The sequence below is a fragment of the Haliotis rufescens genome, unplaced genomic scaffold (assembly GCF_023055435.1).
Source record: "Haliotis rufescens isolate VD_foot unplaced genomic scaffold, xgHalRufe1.0.p SCAF_9, whole genome shotgun sequence".
In the NCBI taxonomy this organism is placed as follows: Eukaryota; Metazoa; Mollusca; class Gastropoda; order Lepetellida; family Haliotidae; genus Haliotis; species Haliotis rufescens.
Genome location: NW_025964383.1, coordinates 46,520,007 through 46,540,626, shown reverse-complemented (window position 1 = coordinate 46,540,626; position 20,620 = coordinate 46,520,007). Strand labels below are relative to the sequence as shown.

Here is a 20,620-nt window from a genome sequence, read left to right as displayed (position 1 = left end):
GCCGAGTCGGGGCAAACACATGTGACAGATTTTCATGAGAAAATACAGTAAAAGTGCTTGACTTTAACGGACCCGTTTCCATTAAATGCGGTGTTCTGTGACATTATAAAGTGATATGTAGGTAGCTATATTACTAGTCCATAGATGTAAACACATTTTATCATGATGTACATCTGTGAGTTTAAAGTTGATTATGACAGTCCGGGCCAAGTCGGACCGAGCACAGACCAACCACTTCTAATAAAGAACGTTGAGAATGTGGAGGGAAATGGGCTTCCCTTTGAGCACCGTGTTTTCTTTAACTACTGCAACATGAGACACTTAGAGTGATATATAGGTAGATAAAATACTAGTCTTTAGGTGTAAAGAATGTTTAGTAACTTTTGAAGTTCTAGGACAGTTATTAACACGTGTCGTGTCAGCCCTATGACATTCGAAGAATATCTACTTCCAGAAAACATCCTGTGTTGGTTTAACATGAATTAGTAAATGTTAATTAGGGATGCCAAACACGTTAATTATTGAAAGAAGAGTAGTCAAAACACTGTCATTTCCTGCCCAGGACATCACACCCCTACACGCTGAGGTCGGTGAGAAACCTTCTCATCAAAGAAAACACACAGTCAAGAAATTTTGATTCAAACTCACTTAAATGAGAAAAAACTATACGTTTGTGGACATTTGAGATCTCCCGAGACATGTACGTTTCGTTTTATTATTCTGCAATCCATTTTTAATATTACCCGCTGGCCCGGCCCGGCCCGACTTTTCATGGCCCGATGTTTAGTGCAATCCCGTTAATAACAGTTTGTCATGATACATGTTTGTATTGAAACACGTGGATAATATAGAATGATAATTAGCAAATCTAATTCATTTGTCCAACTCGTTTTGTGTTCTATATTCGGCACAACAACTACGGAATTGCGCTAACGAAACAGTACCTTGACCTTTGACCTTTGAGTCGATTGTACAATTCCGACTACATAATGAGTATGTGTTTATGAATCACTATAAAATAGTGATGATACCAGGTGTTCGCGAAAACGGTGAGCATATCCTGCCCTGTCGGTACCTTCCGTCACAAACACATGCAAAGGCAAGTCAATTGTTCACCCGCAGTGTTGGTTCGTACAGGGATTTTACAGACGATTCGCTTACTGAAATAAGTTTACCAACTGTGCACAACACTTAAACATTATGGACGTAATGACAATGACAAAACCAAAGTCCCGAAAGGAAATATGGATAAGTCATGTGACATTAAAGTACTCACGGAAATGAAAAAAACCTGTTTTTTCGATCTCAGATTTTAAATAAATGCAGCTAATATACAAAATATATAAATATTCAAACAACTCAATTAGTACCAATTTGGCCTTGGCACAAATACAGCGTATCAAATGTTTTTATGTCTTTTTACAGGTAAATGTGTGTAAAAATATGAACAAAACAGACTATTGTGAAACTGAGCATAACCAGGTGTTAGTAGATCAAGGTGAATGTCCATGACCTATGACACCTTGACGACAGGTGAAAACAGGTGCTTGAAACCCACGTGCATGTGAATTGTCAGTGGTTAGTGATTTGTGAGTCGCATTGTGGGATAGTGAACCATCGTCAAAATATCAGAACGTAAAAGTAACATATTCCCTTCTCAAACAACAACTTACCTGTCATTATTATTATGTACATAAACATAGCTGTTATTTTTATTGTTGTTTTTATAACTTTTTTCCAGGCTAATTTGCATAATGCCTATAGCCTGTTTCTGCCATGTCAATTTGGACTTAGTTTTATTTTTGAATGTTGAAAGTGCCTACAAATTACCTCCTGTAAAGTACATTTTGTATTGAGCACTGAGATAAAACTAGCAAATCCAGACTAGTACTTTTCCAGTTGTTTTGTTATTTCGTATTTACATCTACGTAATGCTTTGTGTTGATTATTAAATCCAGCAAAACATTTTTTTTTCATTTCCATGAGTTCTTTATGACAACCCTTTAGACAAGGAGAATCAAGCTTTTTAATTAAACATTTAAACACTTTACGCAGTCTTGTTTTATTTAAACTGAAGCGGCTGCTCTAGTATATTTTTTACATAAACAAAACGGAAAACACAAACAAATACATTGAGTGAATGTTTTGAAGATGCCGTCAGTATTGTTCCTGCTGTCCCACAGCTACCGGTAAAGTTTGGACCAGGCAGAAGCTGGTCTAATCATGATAACGGCGTTGTTAGTCATCAGACGCAGACAGGAGGGCGCCGCCGAAATACGATGCATAAGACCGATATATATGTGGGCTATCAGTCTCCACCCACACCTCCTCGTCCTTGTTGAAGTGGGCGACGACTACAGCAGATGCAGCGCCGGTGTTACTGAACGTGGCGTCGGCATGTGCGACACCAGCTCCAATTATGACGTTTCCGGACTTCTTGATGAAGACGTTGATATAACTGCTTAACTCAAATATCTGCATCTGCGTCCAGAACATGTAGGATCCGTTGACCGGTGCTGTGAACACCCCTGTAGTGCTGTTGTAGCCGGAGCCAGCGTTGTAGAGGACGGTGCGGAAGGTCAAGGTCGTGGCGGCTGCTGGGTTTGTTGGCTTGTATACATGGAACGCAACATCCCTGGAGGCCAAGACTAAATAAAAACATGAGGTATAAATCTTGTCTAAATACAAGTTGAGATTCTGCATTCAGTAGAATCGGCAAGTTCAAACGATACTTACCATTTCGGTTGTTTAACATCGCAATACTCTACATGTAGGACGATTGAAGGAAGAGACATGGCTGAATTCTTACTATGATACTAAATATTTTAAACACATCAATATAACTGGTGTTCAATGTTTTAATAAACAATATTGAGGAATATTTGAAATAAAGTGGAATTGTTCCTAACCGAACAGGTTTCAAGTGAAATGGTACTATAGATTATAGTATTATATACGTAAATGGTCGCGAGTGGACGTCGTGTGTTTGCTTGTTCGTTTGTTCGTTAGTTATTTAACGTATTTTGGTTTGTTGTTTTACGCCGCACTCAGCAATATTCCAGCTATATGACGGGGGCCTGTAAATAATCGAGTCTGGGCCAGACAATCCAGTGATTGTCACCATGGGCATCGATCCACGCAATTGGGATCGATGACATGCATCAACCAAGTCAGCGAGCCTGACCACCCGATCCAGTTAGTCGCCTCTTACGGCAAGCATAGTCGCCTTTTACGGCAAGCATGGGTTGCTGAAGACCTATTCTACCCCGGATCGTCACGGATCGGACGTCGTGCTTGAGCGTGGACGTAAGTTGGCATCATGGACTTAACTGGATGTGACTGAACACAATGTGAGTCGCAGTGCGAGTGGAAAGTGTTGCTACTGTTACCTGATTTGGTTTTAGTTAGTTCTGACTTTACTACGCTAAGTTCTTTTGATGACGCGAGTAGCGTTGCATTGAGAGCAGCCATGTCATCTTTCAGAGAGGAAAGTTCAGCAGTGACTGCCTGTTGTTGTATCTTGCTGGTCCACAGCTCTGACTGAGTGGTCTGTAGATCTGTCTTTGTAGACCGAAGTTCAGTCTGTAGATCGTTCTTCATTGAGAGTAGATCCGCCTTAAGCTGACCGTTACTTGTCTGAAGACTCGTCACTGTCTGCTCCAGCATGGTCATGTGACTGAGGATGCTAGATAGGTACGTATGATTGCTGCCATCTGGTTTTGTTGCGGACAAACTTTGGCCAATAAGACATCCTGGCAGAAGTAGGATACACAGAAGCAAGGACACTGCCATTATACCTGCGGATTTAGCGTGATGTGACCAGTGTCTGGCCAACAACAACTGTGGGTTTCTCACATACAATTGTGACCTTTCCCTATCTCATCGATCATGTTGAGATAAGCATGTCAAAGTTCAGTTCAGCAAGTATATTTACCAGGATTATTTTACATACACAAAAAATGGTCTTCCAATTACAATATTATATTTTTCAAAACAGGTTACAAATTGTATCTTTTCTCTTCGTGTTCATTGCTTACTCAAAAAACGGTCTTCCAATTACAATATTACATTTTTCAAAACAGGTTACAAATTGTGTCTTTTCTCTTCGTGTTCATAGCTTACTCAAAAAATGGTCTTCCAATTACAATATTATATTTTTCAAAACAGGTTACAAATTGTGTCTTTTCTCTTCGTGTTCATTGCTTACTCAAAACATCATCGCATCTTTCAGACCACTGAGTTATACCTCACTGTTGTACAAAACTGTGATGACACGATCATAATAATGACTGGTAAAGTACTCGTTGTGTATTCTCCATCTTGATATGATCGCTGTAACATTCTGTAATGTTTCATGTGCTGTCATTACGATAATGCAACTTCGTTTAGGGCGGTGCTAGGATTCAGAATGTATCACATTCGATGACAAGATGGTATATAATGATTATATATGCGCCAAAGGTATAGTGAATTATCAAAAGATATCTTTACGATAAGTTGTTGACTTCCTGTAATTTCAAACCAAATGAGTGAGTGAGTGAGTATGGTTTTACGCTGCTTTTAGCAATTTTCCAGCAATATCACGGCGGGGGACACCAGAAATGGGTTTCACACATTGTACCCATGTCGGGAATCGAACCCGGGTCTTCGGCGAGACGAGCGAACGCTTTAACCACTAGGCTACCCGGCCGCCCCTTAACCAAATAAGAAAGACGTTATTTCACTCGAGGGAAATAGATTGTATCATTATTTCGAAAAAACATTCTGATATATTATAGTGTTTTGATGCGATAAATATACAAATAGAGTCACACGGCAGAAACTTCATTTAATGAGATCTTAACATCAATGAGACGCCTACTCGTTCAATAAACAATTGTTTCATGTTCTCGATACGGTTACATGGTTCATGCGTGCACGACGCTGCGGCAGATCTATTATTCTATTTATGTAAATACCATGGTTAATCATGCCAATTTAAACAGGTCCACCTAAATGCCATACCGATATAATTATAAACTAGCTATTCGTAGGTCAGGTTATTTAGTGTTCGTAGTGTAAAATTTACAACTCTATGGAAACAATAGTGAAATTCTCCAGATATGCGGGCCGAACTATAGATTGGTTGGTTTGGTTGGTTGATTTTTTGTTTAACGCCGCACTCAGCAATATTCCAGCTATATGACGGCGGTCTGTAAATAATCGAGTCTGGACCAGGCAGTCCAGTGATAAATATCATGGGCATCGATCCACGCAATTGGGATCGATGACATGCATCAACCAAGTCAGCAAGCCGGACCACCAGATCCCGTTAGTCGCCTTTTACGACAAGCATAGTCACCTTTTACGTCAACCATGGGTTGCTGAAGACCTATTCTACCCCGGAATCTTCACGGGTCCCGAACTATAGAAGGGAGTAAGGGTACAATGGAGCGGGTAAACATTCCTGGAGGATTTTGAACGATACCCGGTGACATTCCTTTCATAGCGTTTGGGCGGGAAGAAGTCACTTAACAGTATAGAATGAAGTATGTACATTCTTCATTTGAAGTGCACTCCTGAATTGGAAATTCTTGTTTGTTCCTGTGTTGACACTTGGAATGGAATGACATTTTTTAGTATCGCTCAGTCACAAGCTGACGTTCCACAAGCAAGAGTGATGTTGATGATGATGATGATGATGATGATAGTGGATCATCTCTGTATGGATTCTGTGTCCCGTAAGTCGACTGTATCACATGACTTGAGTTAATTTGACAGAAGGCTATCCGCGTTCAAGGATTGTCCGAGATAAATGAACCAGGCGTCGGAAGATATGGCACATGCTGGATTCGTGAATCGTGCTGATAGCTGCCATTGCTGTAAATGTGACATTCGTCTGAGGATGGGACGCCACTCTCGCAGTGTGGGTACAGGCGTAATCAGGTGTCCTAGAAGTGGACCGGGTACCAGGTGTCCTAGAAGTGGACCGGGTACCAGGAGTCCTAGAAGTGGACCGGGTACCAGGTGTCCTAGAAGTGGACCGGGTGCCAGGTGTCCTAGAAGTGGACCAGGTACCAGGAGTCCTAGAAATGGACCGGGTACCAGGTGTCCTAGAAGTGGACCGGGTACCAGGTGTCCTAGAAGTGGACCGGGTGCCAGGTGTCATAGAAGTGGACCGGGTGCCAGGTGTCCTAGAAGTGGACCAGGTACCAGGAGTCCTAGAAATGGACCGGGTACCAGGTGTCCTAGAAGTGGACCGGGTACCAGGAGTCCTAGAAGTGGACCGGGTACCAGGAGTCCTAGAAATGGACCGGGAACCAGGTGTCCTAGAAGTGGACCGGGTGCCAGGTGTCCTAAAAGTGGACCAGGTACCAGGAGTCCTAGAAGTGGACCGGGTACCAGGTGTCCTAGAAGTGTTCCAGGTCACGCTTTTTGGGGCAACATGGTGGGCTACCGGGTTGTAGTGCTGGTGGTGGTATGGCTTCCTAACAGGGAGTTGACAGTAGTGTCATGTAGTTCTGGAAACAATAAAAATGTGAACCACAGATAATAAGCGTTAAGTTGTTGCATATAATTGTGGTTAAAAATATTCAAGAACATTTCCAGCCTTGGCTTGACATGTGTAACCTTAGTCTACACTTTGGTATTATTATCAATGATATTTAGAAGCCTTAAAATGTATTTTGAAGGCCATATACTGTTACTTACTCGAACTCTTCGTTCATTATAGGGACCTACAGGTAGCCGCTCCTCCGTCAACCACATTCAGGATCGGGAAGAGTTTCATCGGCACAGGAAGATGAGTTGATGATCCTTGGACCTCGATTGTCGTCACATTTTTATATAATGGATGCTGCCATTCCTCCTCTGATGGAGGACAGTTTATGGTGAGCCATCGATGTTTGCAATGCCTGCTTTGACACAGGGCTACTCATAGTTCGAGCATCGTAACGCGATGAATACAGCCACCGACATCCTCGGGTGTATACCAGTGAACTTAGAGAGATTGAAGTTCCTACTAAGTTCAAAGGTCAAAGCAAACTCAACACATCACCTTACATGTTATTAAAGAGTGATCATTAACCTTGTACGGAGCTGTGTTCGAGTACTTCGAATGATCACCAACTTGGCAGGTAAACTCGTTTATTCATTCTTTTGGGTACAGTTTAAAGAAGAAAAAGGTGACTATGCTTGTCGCAAAAGGCGACTAACGGGATCGGGTGGTCCGGCTCGCTGACTTGGTTGATGCATGTCATCGATCCCAATTGCGTGAATCGATGCTCATGATATTAATCACTGGATTGTCTGGTCCAGACTCGATTCTTTACTGACCCTCGTCATATAGCTGGAATATTGCTGAGTGCGGCGTTAAACAACAAACCAACCAACCAACCAACCATGGTATGTGACCACACGTTTACACCACATGCTCCTGGACAGCGATACACCATAGGCGATCTTATCTTCCTAGCAACTCTGTGTATTTCAGAGTTGACCAGAAGTTAGTCTGTCCAGAGAAAGAAAATACACTTATTATTCCTGTTTTGACAAACAAGGTAATTATAGTGTGCAGGGACAAATAACCCTAATTTGAATTGTAAATAATCCATCGGGTAGTGCAGTCGCAGCCCATCACTGCAATGATGTGTAATTAGTTAGACTTCAGTAAATAAGTATTGATTCGCCACATAAACATAAATGATGTGTTCAATATTCTATGGTCAGGTAATTAATAATCCAAAGTAAAATATAAAAAAATCCATCGTTTCCATTCCAGCATATTGATGTTTGAGAAGTATATTTGTAAGGTAAGACAACTGAGACAATGGTCGTTGTCAAAGGATCCAATCGTCCTGCCCTGATGATTGTGATAATGATCCAAGTCGGGACATTCAGAGCCCACCAGGAGACGAGTGAAGGATGCTGCTGTCTGCTCGGGAGATGATATTCATCGTGTGTTGTATATGGGTCCAAGGTATGTAGAACATTTGGTCCATGTTTCAGTTTGAGTGTTGACCATGACGTAATATATATATATATATATATATACTACTCAAAAGAAGTTAAGGATCACCCGATTCTTTCATATTGGTAAAGTTAATCTGCCATGGCATGAGAGATTAACTATAGTAATATGAAAGAATCAGATGATCCTTAACTTCTTTTGAGTAGTATATGTGTCGTACAATTAAACTGACTGTTGCCAAACAAAATATTACCCAAGCTAATTACAACCTGTAGGAAACGATTTAATATGTGTGCTTGTGTATGTGGAAGAATGGAAGGAAGAAAACATATACTACTGGATAACGTTTCTCATGCCTAGAAACTACCCTGTCAGTTTGTGGATAACGTATTTAGATAATATATAAACACTATACACAGTTACAATACAATGTTAACTGGTGTTCCTTCAAAATGCCTCATTGAAGTCTGTTTTGTTTTTTACAAGTCACTGTGTTATCTATACTGAACCGCAAAAGAAACGTCACCATGGATAGATATATAAGAAACCTCATTTGTCCGAACACTGTAAACATACTTGGGGACATATTAAACAGATGAAACTTGGCATAACTGATCATCAAGGTTGGAATTAAGGTGCCCATTGTTTGTAAAATGAAACACAACACTTGTCTCTGAGAAAATGGCAAGTCTGTATCTCGTGTGTCCGTCATGTGCATTGATGACTGCCGTGCAACGTCCACACATGGAATGGATGAGGCGGTTGAGGAAGGCCATAGACACTTGAGCCCACACTCCGAGGAACGCCTGACGCAGTTAAGCTACAGTTGTCGGCCTTGGTCGGACGTCATTCAGACGTCTTTGAATCTCGCCCTAAGGGTACTCAATGGGATATAAATCCGGACTGAGGGCAGGCCACTGCATGGTTCTGATGCCATTCTGCTGGAGGAAGTCTCTCGTTGCTCTTGCCCTGTGGGCACAGGCGTTAGACTTGACCAATGTACCTAGCTGCCGTGACACCATTGCCTCTCCCTGGACCGATGTTCTGGAAGACCACAGGGCCGACCCTCTGTGCAAGACCAATTCCATCCCACACCATGATGCTCAGACCACCCCACGAGTCTGTCTCAACAACACAAGCATCCGAATAACGTTCCCTACGGCGTCGCCAGACTCTCTCTCTCTCTCTGCTATCCGCTGTTGAGATACAGTAACGGCTCTCGTCTGAGAAGAGCCAATGCTGATGCTGTGTTGCCCACTGAAGACGGTCCCGGCAATGACGTGGTGCCAGAATGGGTCCTCGGTGTGGCCTGCAGTGACAGTGGAGGTGTCTGCTCGTCAATCGTCGACGCACGGTGTCCGCACTAATGTATTACGTGTGTGTCCCCATGGTCTGTCGAGCAGTTTCCACAGCAGTAATAAAGCGATGTTGAAGATGCTGTCGCACAATCTGACGATCCTACGTGGACGGTCAACTGTAGTGTTGGTGGTCTGGTACCGTTGCTGGAATCTGTTTATGGTCCTTATGTGAACTTGAAATGCATTGTTTGTCCAGCTTGCAATCGTCCAAGTATTTGGTGTCGCTGATTTCTTGTCAGTCTTGGCATGTTGTAGCAATTCAATAACGAATGAATGTCATCCGATCTGGGTGGATGTTTTGTAGGGCAAGAAAAAGGGGAACTCATGTGCATTCCAATTTACACGGAACTCGTGCATCGGGTTACCATGTCCGTTGCCATGATGCGTTTGTGCGATTGGTTTTATTGTCATCTCCTTTTTTTAATCATCAAATTTCATGTTTCCAGACAAGGTAATGTTACGTTTTAGAAACTTTGTCAAAACTTAACCAGATATTTAATGACAACGTTTCATGCAATGCTACTTGGGGTGACTTGCTTTTGCGGTTCAGTATAAAATAACTAGTTAAAAATAGGCCTTGATATCAATAATTTCATGCGGGCACCAACGTCCTATTAAAGAATAGTGGTGCCTCCGTTGAACTACCTACATGTACCATAACAATTTTAAACCAAACTGTTGCTGAAGACCTATTCTATCCCGGATCTTCACGGGTAACCTCAAAAAGATTTTTTTTTGGTTTAAAATAGTCCTTGATGTCAGTAATTTCATTAGGGCACCTGACTCATGGTCGTGAATAGTGGCGACTACCTACAACATTAAGTTGGCACGCTATGGAATATTGTCAAGAATAGTGTTAGACCAAGCTGTCACACTCTCTGTTATCATCAGCGTTGTCATGTGTCCTTCATAGGGATATTCTACAAAAGGACTCCTATTCCATGCCCAAAATACTACTGATTATCTCTGCTACCCCATGCACGTCTAGTATTTTTATTTATGCACAGGCAAAGATGTATTTACAGAGAAACGTTTCAATGAGAGTTTACATAATAAGGCAGTGCAACATGAGGACGATTCACAATGGTCATAATGGTCCTTACCTTCCTTTTGGACAGTGTTCCAGTTGTGAAGTATACGTGTCCTCAATGATATCACGTTCAGTCTGAATATCTCCGCATGAAAGGTGACTAAGCTAGATTTATTTGCATTGTATTGCAACTCGTCTTTCTAGTGGAGATTCATAAAACATAACAATTATTCCTTCAGATCGGCTTCATGTCAAGGCAGAGAATATCATGTTACAAAAACCAAGGCGCCTCAGTACTACTTACAAATGGAAATCTGGTGGCAAAGATTATTATTACCACGCTGCCTATGCCAATGATGGCAGCAAGACCCACGGGGCAGCGAGAAGTGGTTTTCAGCCAGGCCCCTACTGGCAGGGAGACTTGCAAGGGTTCTACACAGTACATAACATCACAGTCACCAGCGACGACAATAATGCTTTTGGTGAGCCGATATATGTATCAAAATTAATATAATACCAACCCCTATATGAAATGATCATGTCCAGTGTTAACAATCTTTCAAGAATCACATTTACTGGGGACATAATGTTTCAGAAAACTATGCATTTCTAAAATCCTACATTAGACGACCGATTTACGTTGCATGCGTCAAGACAACATCAGTAGTATAGAACGGGTCCGCAGAACGTAGTTTTGGTTGATCCGGTTGATCCAGGTGGATGCGAAGGTGATTGGTTGATCCAAGTCACGTGATCGGATAGGATGACTCATGCATCAACAGCGCGTCACAGGTGAGGGGGGAATGAAAGGTGTGTGTTTATAAGGCAGAAAAGAATTCGTAGGAAAACAAAAGTAAAAGGTTATTGAATAGAGCTATGTGTATAGCGTGCTGCCCTGAATAGACAAGCAGCCCAGTTTGAATTGAGCGCGCTTGACAACTCACGTGGCCTCGTCGTTTAACCCGTGCTCGCTAGAGCGTGCGACCTGGTTTGATGAATGCAGGGTGTGTGTTGAAAGTACAAGTACCACAATAGAGACGGGTTGTGTCAACACGATATACGCCGGGTAATGTAGGCACACACAAAACTGTACGTCTAGCTGGATCAAATTCATCTTGTACGGTCTACACGTTGTACACCATGAACGTTAGACAACCTGTATAGAAAAAAATATAGACAAAATAGATAAGACTACGCAATCAGCAAGCTAGCAGTGTCGTTTAATTACAGTTAGCGAGCAAGAACGAGGTCGTCACGTCACCCTGCATTGACTATAACGCTGAAGGCAGCCGGATTTCGAATCACCCCGCGCTGCGTACTATTGTGAACCATTTGTATAGAACTTATTCAGATCTGTCCCGACTTGCATAGTTGATGTTTCAATGCTAGCGTTTCCTTTTAACGCGATGACAAATAAGCCCTACGGTTTGAGTTTTAACCGTGTAACATGATGTGCACAGTTTTACTTCAGAACGTGCTATTTTAAAAATAGATAGTTAGAACCATGTCTATGTTCAATAAGAAACTGTTAAGTACATGTACCAGTGTGACGGCACGAAGCTAGGTTTGTTGGGAAAGTGATGGAAGCAATCTATAGGACATTTTCATGTTTACAATACTCACCCTTAATTCGAAGAGGGAACAGAGTTAATCATGGAAAATTGTTTGACGAGGAAAATGTTTTATTGGAAATATATGTCGAAGCAGGTTTTTTCATAGCTAATGTATAGCAGAGAGACTAAGCGACCGACCGCCCATAACAATGTCAACATACCCCGGCCTTACAATTAATGTTAACATACCAGCCTCGCCTGAAGCTTCCCATTCATAAATTGTGTGACCAGTGTCCCGTATTTATGATACGTTAGGGAACATGTGTTGTACATTTGTTATTTTAAAAGGGAGTTATTTCAGAGAGGATATATATGGGTATTCCCCCTCATTAAACCTTTCTTTCGTTGGTGTCTATTAAACGTATCCGGTATTTAATACATTTGAATGATGTAGGAAAGTATGTGCGTGTAGATGTTGTACCTATATCCGAACACGAATGTATGACACCTTTCAAATAGATCAATTACGGTTCTAACCACGACACGCAACATGACTATGAGCGTGGTTAGCAGTTCATATTTATAAACACATCGTAAATGACAGATTTCTGATGAATGAACTCGCCCGCACACATGTCTATAGGGTTATGTTCGCCCGAACTGTAAACAGTGACACATTGGATAACAGGAAGGGTGTGTGGAATGCACTCGTCCTTGTAAGGGTAAAATACGCGTTTAAACTCACCATTTAAATGATGATGACATTACTTTTTTAGATGTATTGGTATCAGTGAGTGAGTGAATTTAGTTTTACGCCACACTCGGCATTATTCCAGCTCTAGGACGGTCGTCTGTCAATAAACGAGCTTGGATCAGACAATCTAGTGATCAACAGCATGAGCAGCGATCTGTGCAACAAGGAACCGATGGCACGTGTCATCCGAGTCGGCGAGACTGACCAACCGATCCCCGTCAGTCGCCGATAAGCATGGGTTACTGAAGGTCCATTCTATAACCAGGGACCTTCACGGGTGTAGTATGACGATGACTATATACTAATATGATCGCTTTTTTGACATGCTCACAAGTGTGCTGTAAAGAAAAGAGTGTCTTCCAAGAATCCCTGCACGTGTAAGACAGTAAAAACTCTACAGTAGTGTAGCCCGACAAACAGTTTTACTCTCGCCAGCAAACGGATTGGACGTGAACAACATGACGAAAGCATCAGAGATTAGACTTGACCCTAGAGATATATTTAGGAAGACTACGCTGAGAAAATCACAACAGAGAAAGAAACCACAAGCAGCCAAGAAGTCGACGCTGAAGACAAAGAAGAGACAGGTAACACCTAAAATGAAAACGATGACAACCAAACAGGTCTCGAAGACGACACCCCAACCCGTGAAAATACAACATGTGTCGGAGGTGAAGGCTGTGGTGGAACGGGCACTTGCTGCCTTGAAGCGTCAACAGAGTCAAGGGTATAAAAGAAAGCTTCATACCCTCTAATCGCACACCGTATTGGATCACCATGGGGGTTGCCACCTGTCCGGACTGTGAAAAAATGTTTTCAAGGAGAGATGTCATGTTACGCCATTACAAGCCCACCCGCTAACGCCGCCGCCGCCGCTGCTGCATCGAGCCAACCCGCCGTTACAAGCACATGCGCCGCCGCCATCGCAAGTCCACTCGTGGCTGCCTCATTTACCATGTATATCTGATATTCGAGAACAATTCAAGTTCCTGATTCCCTCAAATGCGCTCGTTGTGGGACCAAGTGGTTGTGGAAAGTCTGTGTTTACCTCTCATGTACTCCGGCATGGCCTGATCCAACCCCAACCTACCCGCATTGTTTGGTGTTATACTCAATCGCAGCCATTATATCAGGACCTCGGTGAGCAGCTGCCTCAGCTGACCTTTGTCAAAGGAATTCCCTACGATATCTTGGACGAGGATTACTTTGATGCTCGTCAACAGAACGTGTTGGTCCTGGATGATTTCCTGGCCGAAGCAAAGCACGACAAGCGTATTTCGCGGCTGTTTACTCAAACCTCACATCACAAGAATGTATTGATCTTTCTCTTGATACAAAATCTGTTTCCGAGAGGTAAGGAATCGAGAGACATTGCTTTGAACGCGCATTATGTCACCCTGTTTCATTCCCCCATAGATAAACAGCAAATCAAACTCTTCGCTAGTAGAATTTTCACCGAACATATGGATCACTTTATGGCTATGTATGAAAAGGTTGCTGAAACACCCTATGGACAACTCACCATCGATCTAAAACCTACCACCAAAGATAAGGATCGACTGCATGTTAACCTCATAAATGAGGAAAACAGGAGAACAACAGCACAGTCTGAACCTGATCTGCATAGGGAGAAGTTGACTACAACAGAATCTCTGGATAGTTCTCTGACACAAGAAGAGAGATTGCCCCAACATCAGCTCACTCCAATTGAAACCGATTCAGACACGAGTAGTGAGACATCGTTGACTATGGCCACGGCTTGCGCAGATTGCGGGGTGCTGATAGATAACATGCACGATCTACAGCGACATATCAAACACTGGTGTCCGGCCAATAGCCTTCAACCTAAGAGAAAGCATGCCAGACTCGAGAGTGATGACGATGACAGTGACTTTGACGACCTAGCCTCTTCCCAGAAAGGCAGTGGTCTTGCCGTCAAACCTCCACGTGGGAAGTCAACATTCACTAATATGGAAGCCGAGGAGTGGCAAAATGTAGGCTTACAACGCATCCGGAAGCAGGTGTATGATACGTTTCATGACAAGATGAAACTGCAGAAAAAACAGTACAAGCGACAGGGACGAACACAAGAATGGATTGAGAGAAGATTGAAACTGAGGTGGGAGGATCTAGTGCGTAGTACTCTCAACTATGCGATGGAATATACCACGTACTTTAAAGAGGCACCTCTGTTTCAAAACATGCTATACAACCTGGGAGACATGAATCCTTCCACGGAACAATCCGTTCTCAAAAATAAAATCAAACTCCTCCTAAAACCCAAGATGAAAGAGATCCTGCCTTTGATGGATATGCCGGAAATAGACAGTGAGACTGAATCTGATAGCGTTGCAGAGGATAACGACGGTGATGACGAGGAGGAGGATGATGATCGTGAGCAGAACGATTAGGCATAAATACCCATCACTACTGTATCAGTCTAACACTCTGAAGAGAATGCCGAGTCAATGCCACGCGTCTAGTTTGATTCATATTTTGAAAACACCTCGTAAACTGAGGCGTTTGAACGATAAGAAAAGCCGAATTTCCCTCTACGTGAGAGGAATGGTGAAACTGGGACCTCCTGGACGGAAATCGTTACAAGCAATGGATAAAGCATAGACTATAGACAACCATTCAACCTTAAAACAGCGTAGGAAAGGAAACATTCCACACATTCAAATGTGTTTCAAAACATGGACTCGCTATTTAAACAATAGGGCCTTCGAGCAGCAGCAGCATGTGTATATGAGTGACTAAATAATGTTCCAGAGTGAATACTATTGTCCATTCGTATATCACGGCTTTGTATGGAACCGATTGGCTCGAATCAATAAATGATACGAATGAATTGTTTGTTTTTTCTCAGTTTTTGCACATTAGCATATAGTCTTCGTCATACTACACCCGTGAAGGTCCCGGGTTATAGAATGGACCTTCAGTAATCCATGCTTATCGGCGATTGACGGGGATCGGTTGGTCAGTCTCGCCGACTCGGATGACACGTGCCATCGGTTCCTTGTTGCACAGATCGCTGCTCATGCTGTTGATCACTAGATTGTCTGGTCCAAGCTCGTTTATTGACAGACGACCGTCCTAGAGCTGGAATAATGCCGAGTGTGGCGTAAAACTAAATTCACTCACTCACTGATACCAATACATCTAAAAAAGTAATGTCATCATCATTTAAATGGTGAGTTTAAACGCGTATTTTACCCTTACAAGGACGAGTGCATTCCACACACCCTTCCTGTTATCCAATGTGTCACTGTTTACAGTTCGGGCGAACATAACCCTATAGACATGTGTGCGGGCGAGTTCATTCATCAGAAATCTGTCATTTACGATGTGTTTATAAATATGAACTGCTAACCACGCTCATAGTCATGTTGCGTGTCGTGGTTAGAACCGTAATTGATCTATTTGAAAGGTGTCATACATTCGTGTTCGGATATAGGTACAACATCTACACGCACATACTTTCCTACATCATTCAAATGTATTAAATACCGGATACGTTTAATAGACACCAACGAAAGAAAGGTTTAATGAGGGGGAATACCCATATATATCCTCTCTGAAATAACTCCCTTTTAAAATAACAAATGTACGTATCATACCCTAACGTATCATAAATACGGGACACTGGTCACACAATTTATGAATGGGAAGCTTCAGGCGAGGCTGGTATGTTAACATTAATTGTAAGGCCGGGGTATGTTGACATTGTTATGGGCGGTCGGTCGCTTAGTCTCTCTGCTATACATTAGCTATGAAAAAACCTGCTTCGACATATATTTCCAATAAAACATTTTCCTCGTCAAACAATTTTCCATGATAAACTCTGTTCTCTCTTCGAATTAAGGGTGAGTATTGTAAACATGAAAATGTCCTATAGATTGCTTCCATCACTTTCCCAACAAACCTAGCTTCGTGCCGTCACACTGGTACATGTACTTAACAGTTTCTTATTGAACATAGACATGGTTCTAACTATCTTTTTTCAAAATAGCACGTTCTGAAGTAAAACTGTGCACATCATGTTACACGGTTAAAACTCAAACCGTAGGGCTTATTTGTCATCGCGTTAAAAGGAAACGCTAGCATTGAAACATCAACTATGCAAGTCGGGACAGATCTGAATAAGTTCTATACAAATGGTTCACAATAGTACGCAGCGCGGGGTGATTCGAAATCCGGCTGCCTTCAGCGTTATAGTCAATGCAGGGTGACGTGACGACCTCGTTCTTGCGCGCTAACTGTAATTAAACGACACTGCTAGCTTGCTGATTGCGTAGTCTTATCTATTTTGTCTATATTTTTTTCTATACAGGTTGTCTAACGTTCATGGTGTACAACGTGTAGACCGTACAAGATGAATTTGATCCAGCTAGACGTACAGTTTTGTGTGTGCCTACATTACCCGGCGTATATCGTGTTGACACAACCCGTCTCTATTGTGGTACTTGTACTTTCAACACACACCCTGCATTCATCAAACCAGGTCGCACGCTTTAGCGAGCGCGGGTTAAACGACGAGGCCACGTGAGTTGTCAAGCGCGCTCAATTCAAACTGGGCTGCTTGTCTATTCAGGGCAGCACGCTATACACATAGCTCTATTCAATAACCTTTTACTTTTGTTTTCCTACGAATTCTTTTCTGCCTTATAAACACACACCTTTCATTCCCCCTCACCTGTGACGCGCTGTTGATGCATGAGTCATCCTATCCGATCACGTGACTTGGATCAACCAATCACCTTCGCATCCGCCTGGATCAACCGGATCAACCAAAACTACCTTCTGCGGACCCGTTCTATACTACTAACATCTGCTCAAATCATATCATATGTAACTCATTATGCATAAACATTCCAGTATTTTTATGAATGAAGTATTTATCTTGTCTTGGGACTGAAGAGCTCACAATAAGATGTGAAGTCATAATCTATTAATTTGATGAACCAACTGTTTAGTTGTACATAATACATATTGTTTCAATTCCGCAGCTTCCGAAATCAGAGATGCGTACATTGGTGTATCGTCAGTTGACATCAAGTGCCCGGATGACGATGTGACCTGGTGTGGTCAATGGCCGGCAGGTACATTACCTAAAAAAACCTTGACCTTCAGCTGTTCCCACGTGCAGCCTGTGAGATTCGTGAGGGTCTGGAGAAACATCACAGGCTACCTGAATGTCCAGGAGGTCGAGGTTGAGGGCACTCCGAGAAGAACAAGGGGTAACTATTGGGTTGTGTATAATGCTATACATGGGGATTTAATAAATATACACAATTTGTGTTTATGCCAGCATGATTATACGTGCCTTACTCGACCACCCATCCTCCCAAACACCCTCCCATGATATATAATCCATTATACACCCCGGGAAGGACAATGGGTAACTGTTGGATCTTGACTGATGTCATGGCTATAGATTACATCACGGCAGAAATTCCCAAGTGGTGCTGGATTACATAAATAGCAATATTTGTCTGTGACTTTCATGCACAATCAGGGCGGGCGGGTATCCTAGTGGTTAAAGCGTTCGCTCGTCACGCCGAAGACCCGGGTTCGATTCCCGACATGGGTACAATGTGTGAAGCCCATTTCTGGTGTCCCCCGCCGTGATATTGCTGGAATATTGCTAAAAGCGGCGTAAAACCATACTCACTCACTCACTCACTCACTCAAGCACAATCATAACGTTCCTCACTCGACTACGTGCCCTCTCACCCTCTATCTCAGTATAAACACAAATATATCATATACTATGAATATTCCTACTCATTCACTCGCTCACAAACTAACAGGCGCACTTCTACAGTTATTGCACACAACCTAGATGTGTATTTGTCTTCCGCTATATCTGAGGATCTGTCACAATAGCACTGCAGTGTGTTGTAAATGAATGCTCCTAACACATCTCCATGCTCCTGTTCAGCTCATTCAGTGAGACAGTTCTTATAGATTTTGCAAATTTCTATATTTTAGCCGCCAAGTACAACAAGAGTCTGAACAAGAAGCTGTACACACCTCTGACGTCAGTGTATGCCATATCAGCCAGTGACTGTGGTATCAAGTGTTACAAGACCCAGCCTTGCCTCGGTTTCAGCTACAATCCATCTGCTGATCCATCCTGTCTCCTTGCGACATCAACAAAAACGACAACAGCCACCGACTGGGTTACGTACTCCATCACTGACTGCTCCAACCACATCACTTGTGACCTGACTGATCAGTTCAAATAATTACCCTTCATTACTCGATTTCTAGTTCTAGTACCGGTGCCAGCTTTTGATGTACGCTCGAACATGCAATTTCCAGCAACATTTCAAAGAACGCCAAACGTCTCTTGCTCAGAAGTTATTTGATCAAGGTTTCATCATTCAAGACCTCCGTAAATCTTTTACATTGTATTATCGTAGACATGCAGAGGACATTTCCAAATATGACACATCAGTGACAAGAATGATGTCCGATTCAGTTCCATATTTTGTCTTGTACCAGATGTCCCCGTGCTTTTTTATGTGAACAATTGGCTTGTCGTTGCATGGCTTTGTGACGGGTACCACCGGTGGGGTAGGATACGCTCACCCTTTGGCGAACACCTGGCATCATCACTATTTCACAGGGCGGTCGGGTAGCCTAGTGGTTAAAACGTTCGCTCGTCACGTCAAAGACTCGGGTTCGATTCCCGACATTTCTGGTGTCCCCCGCCGTGATATTGCTGTAATATTGCTAATAGCTGCGTAAAATCATACTCACTCCTTATTTGATAATGACTCATAAACATGCTCATGAAATAATCGGAATCACTCAATTGAACACGCTTTTGGCAGAGCTTTCGTCGCTTTTATTGTTATTGTAATGGAATGTTGATGTACTCCTGTCATAAATACACAAAATAACAGCCTTTAAAACAAACTGGCATTGACTTTTACTGATAAACTGTACAGAAGGGAAATAAGGTGAAACAGAGCATAACGTCACGTTCAATATTGAATATGTGTGTGCGTGCGTGCGTGCGTGCGTGCGTGCGTGCGTGTGTTAGTCCATTAGGATGCTATGCTGCCGTTTAACATGAATACATCACTCAGACACAGTTTCCTGACTCCGAGCCGACCAGTCCTTGTTTTAACCCCTTTAGGCCGAGCGCTAGTCAGGGTAACAACAAGTGCCATCATTTTACGTCTTTTGGAATGACGCGGCTGGGGATCGAACCCCCTCTATAGGCGGACCACAGAGGCGGTCTTACATAAGCGAACCAACCCAACATTATCTATGCAGATGGATAGAACGTCATTGATGTGAATGCATATAGTTAACTGTAGCGTTTAAGTAAACTTCATTATTTTAATTTGATTATCTCGAAAAGTGGGATGAAACAGTTGCTATTGCTTCACGCTATAACACAGAATCATTGATTGAATGTAACAAGTCGACGTATGAAGATTCAAAAATATGTTTCGGATTACCAATGTACACTTGGCTCGGATATCCCGAGTCCAGGAAAGGCAGTAAAATATGTCAAACGTAAAGAATTCTCGGTTTCTGTGTGTAGTAGTATAGGGTGCGTACTGTCTTTTCGTTATGCTTCGAAAATCTCAGCATACACCTTACACGTCACATTTTGCATGAGATCAACCTCGATGAACCTTCACTTAAGGATTGAAATTGTATTTGTTGACGTTCATCAGCTGATGAAGACAGTGGCGCAGGTGAGTGAGTGAGTGAGTTGGGTTTACACCGCTTTTAACACTATCCCAGTTATATCACGGCGTGTCAGCTTAATGTGGGAGGAAAGCCCGAAGTGATGCAGGTCTCAGACGTTTACCACTTCGGTGAGAACATGAGCACGGGTTTGGTGCTGACAAACCCAGAAACATAATTGGGGCGAACCGGGATGCGAACCCACAATCATAGGTTTCTGGCGTGTCCAAGGGACGCAACTCTGCAAAGCGAATCGCGGCGCCT

General features: G+C 42.6%; 3 protein-coding genes across 3 annotated transcripts; 2 read left to right on the top strand and 1 right to left on the bottom strand.

Moving 5' to 3' along the window:
• Positions 1–2,041: 2,041 nt before the first annotated feature.
• Positions 2,042–3,839, bottom strand: LOC124149930. Its single transcript, XM_046521776.2, has 2 exons — positions 3,390–3,839; positions 2,042–2,648 (listed from the first exon to the last, which is right to left on the bottom strand). The coding sequence occupies exons 1-2, from the start codon at positions 3,790–3,792 to the stop codon at positions 2,239–2,241; spliced, it is 813 nt and encodes a 270-aa protein (XP_046377732.1). The 5' UTR covers positions 3,793–3,839; the 3' UTR covers positions 2,042–2,238.
• Positions 3,840–6,071: 2,232 nt separating this feature from the next.
• LOC125377386 (FMRFamide-like neuropeptide 18) lies at positions 6,072–6,446 on the top strand. Its single transcript, XM_048390449.1, has one exon. It carries the CDS (start codon positions 6,072–6,074, stop codon positions 6,444–6,446), a length of 375 nt encoding a protein of 124 aa, XP_048246406.1.
• A 1,437-nt stretch (positions 6,447–7,883) lies between these two features.
• LOC124149929 lies at positions 7,884–19,296 on the top strand. Its single transcript, XM_046521774.2, has 4 exons — positions 7,884–7,957; positions 10,576–10,818; positions 17,653–17,883; positions 18,638–19,296. The coding sequence occupies exons 1-4, from the start codon at positions 7,903–7,905 to the stop codon at positions 18,892–18,894; spliced, it is 786 nt and encodes a 261-aa protein (XP_046377730.2). The 5' UTR covers positions 7,884–7,902; the 3' UTR covers positions 18,895–19,296.
• Positions 19,297–20,620: the final 1,324 nt, after the last annotated feature.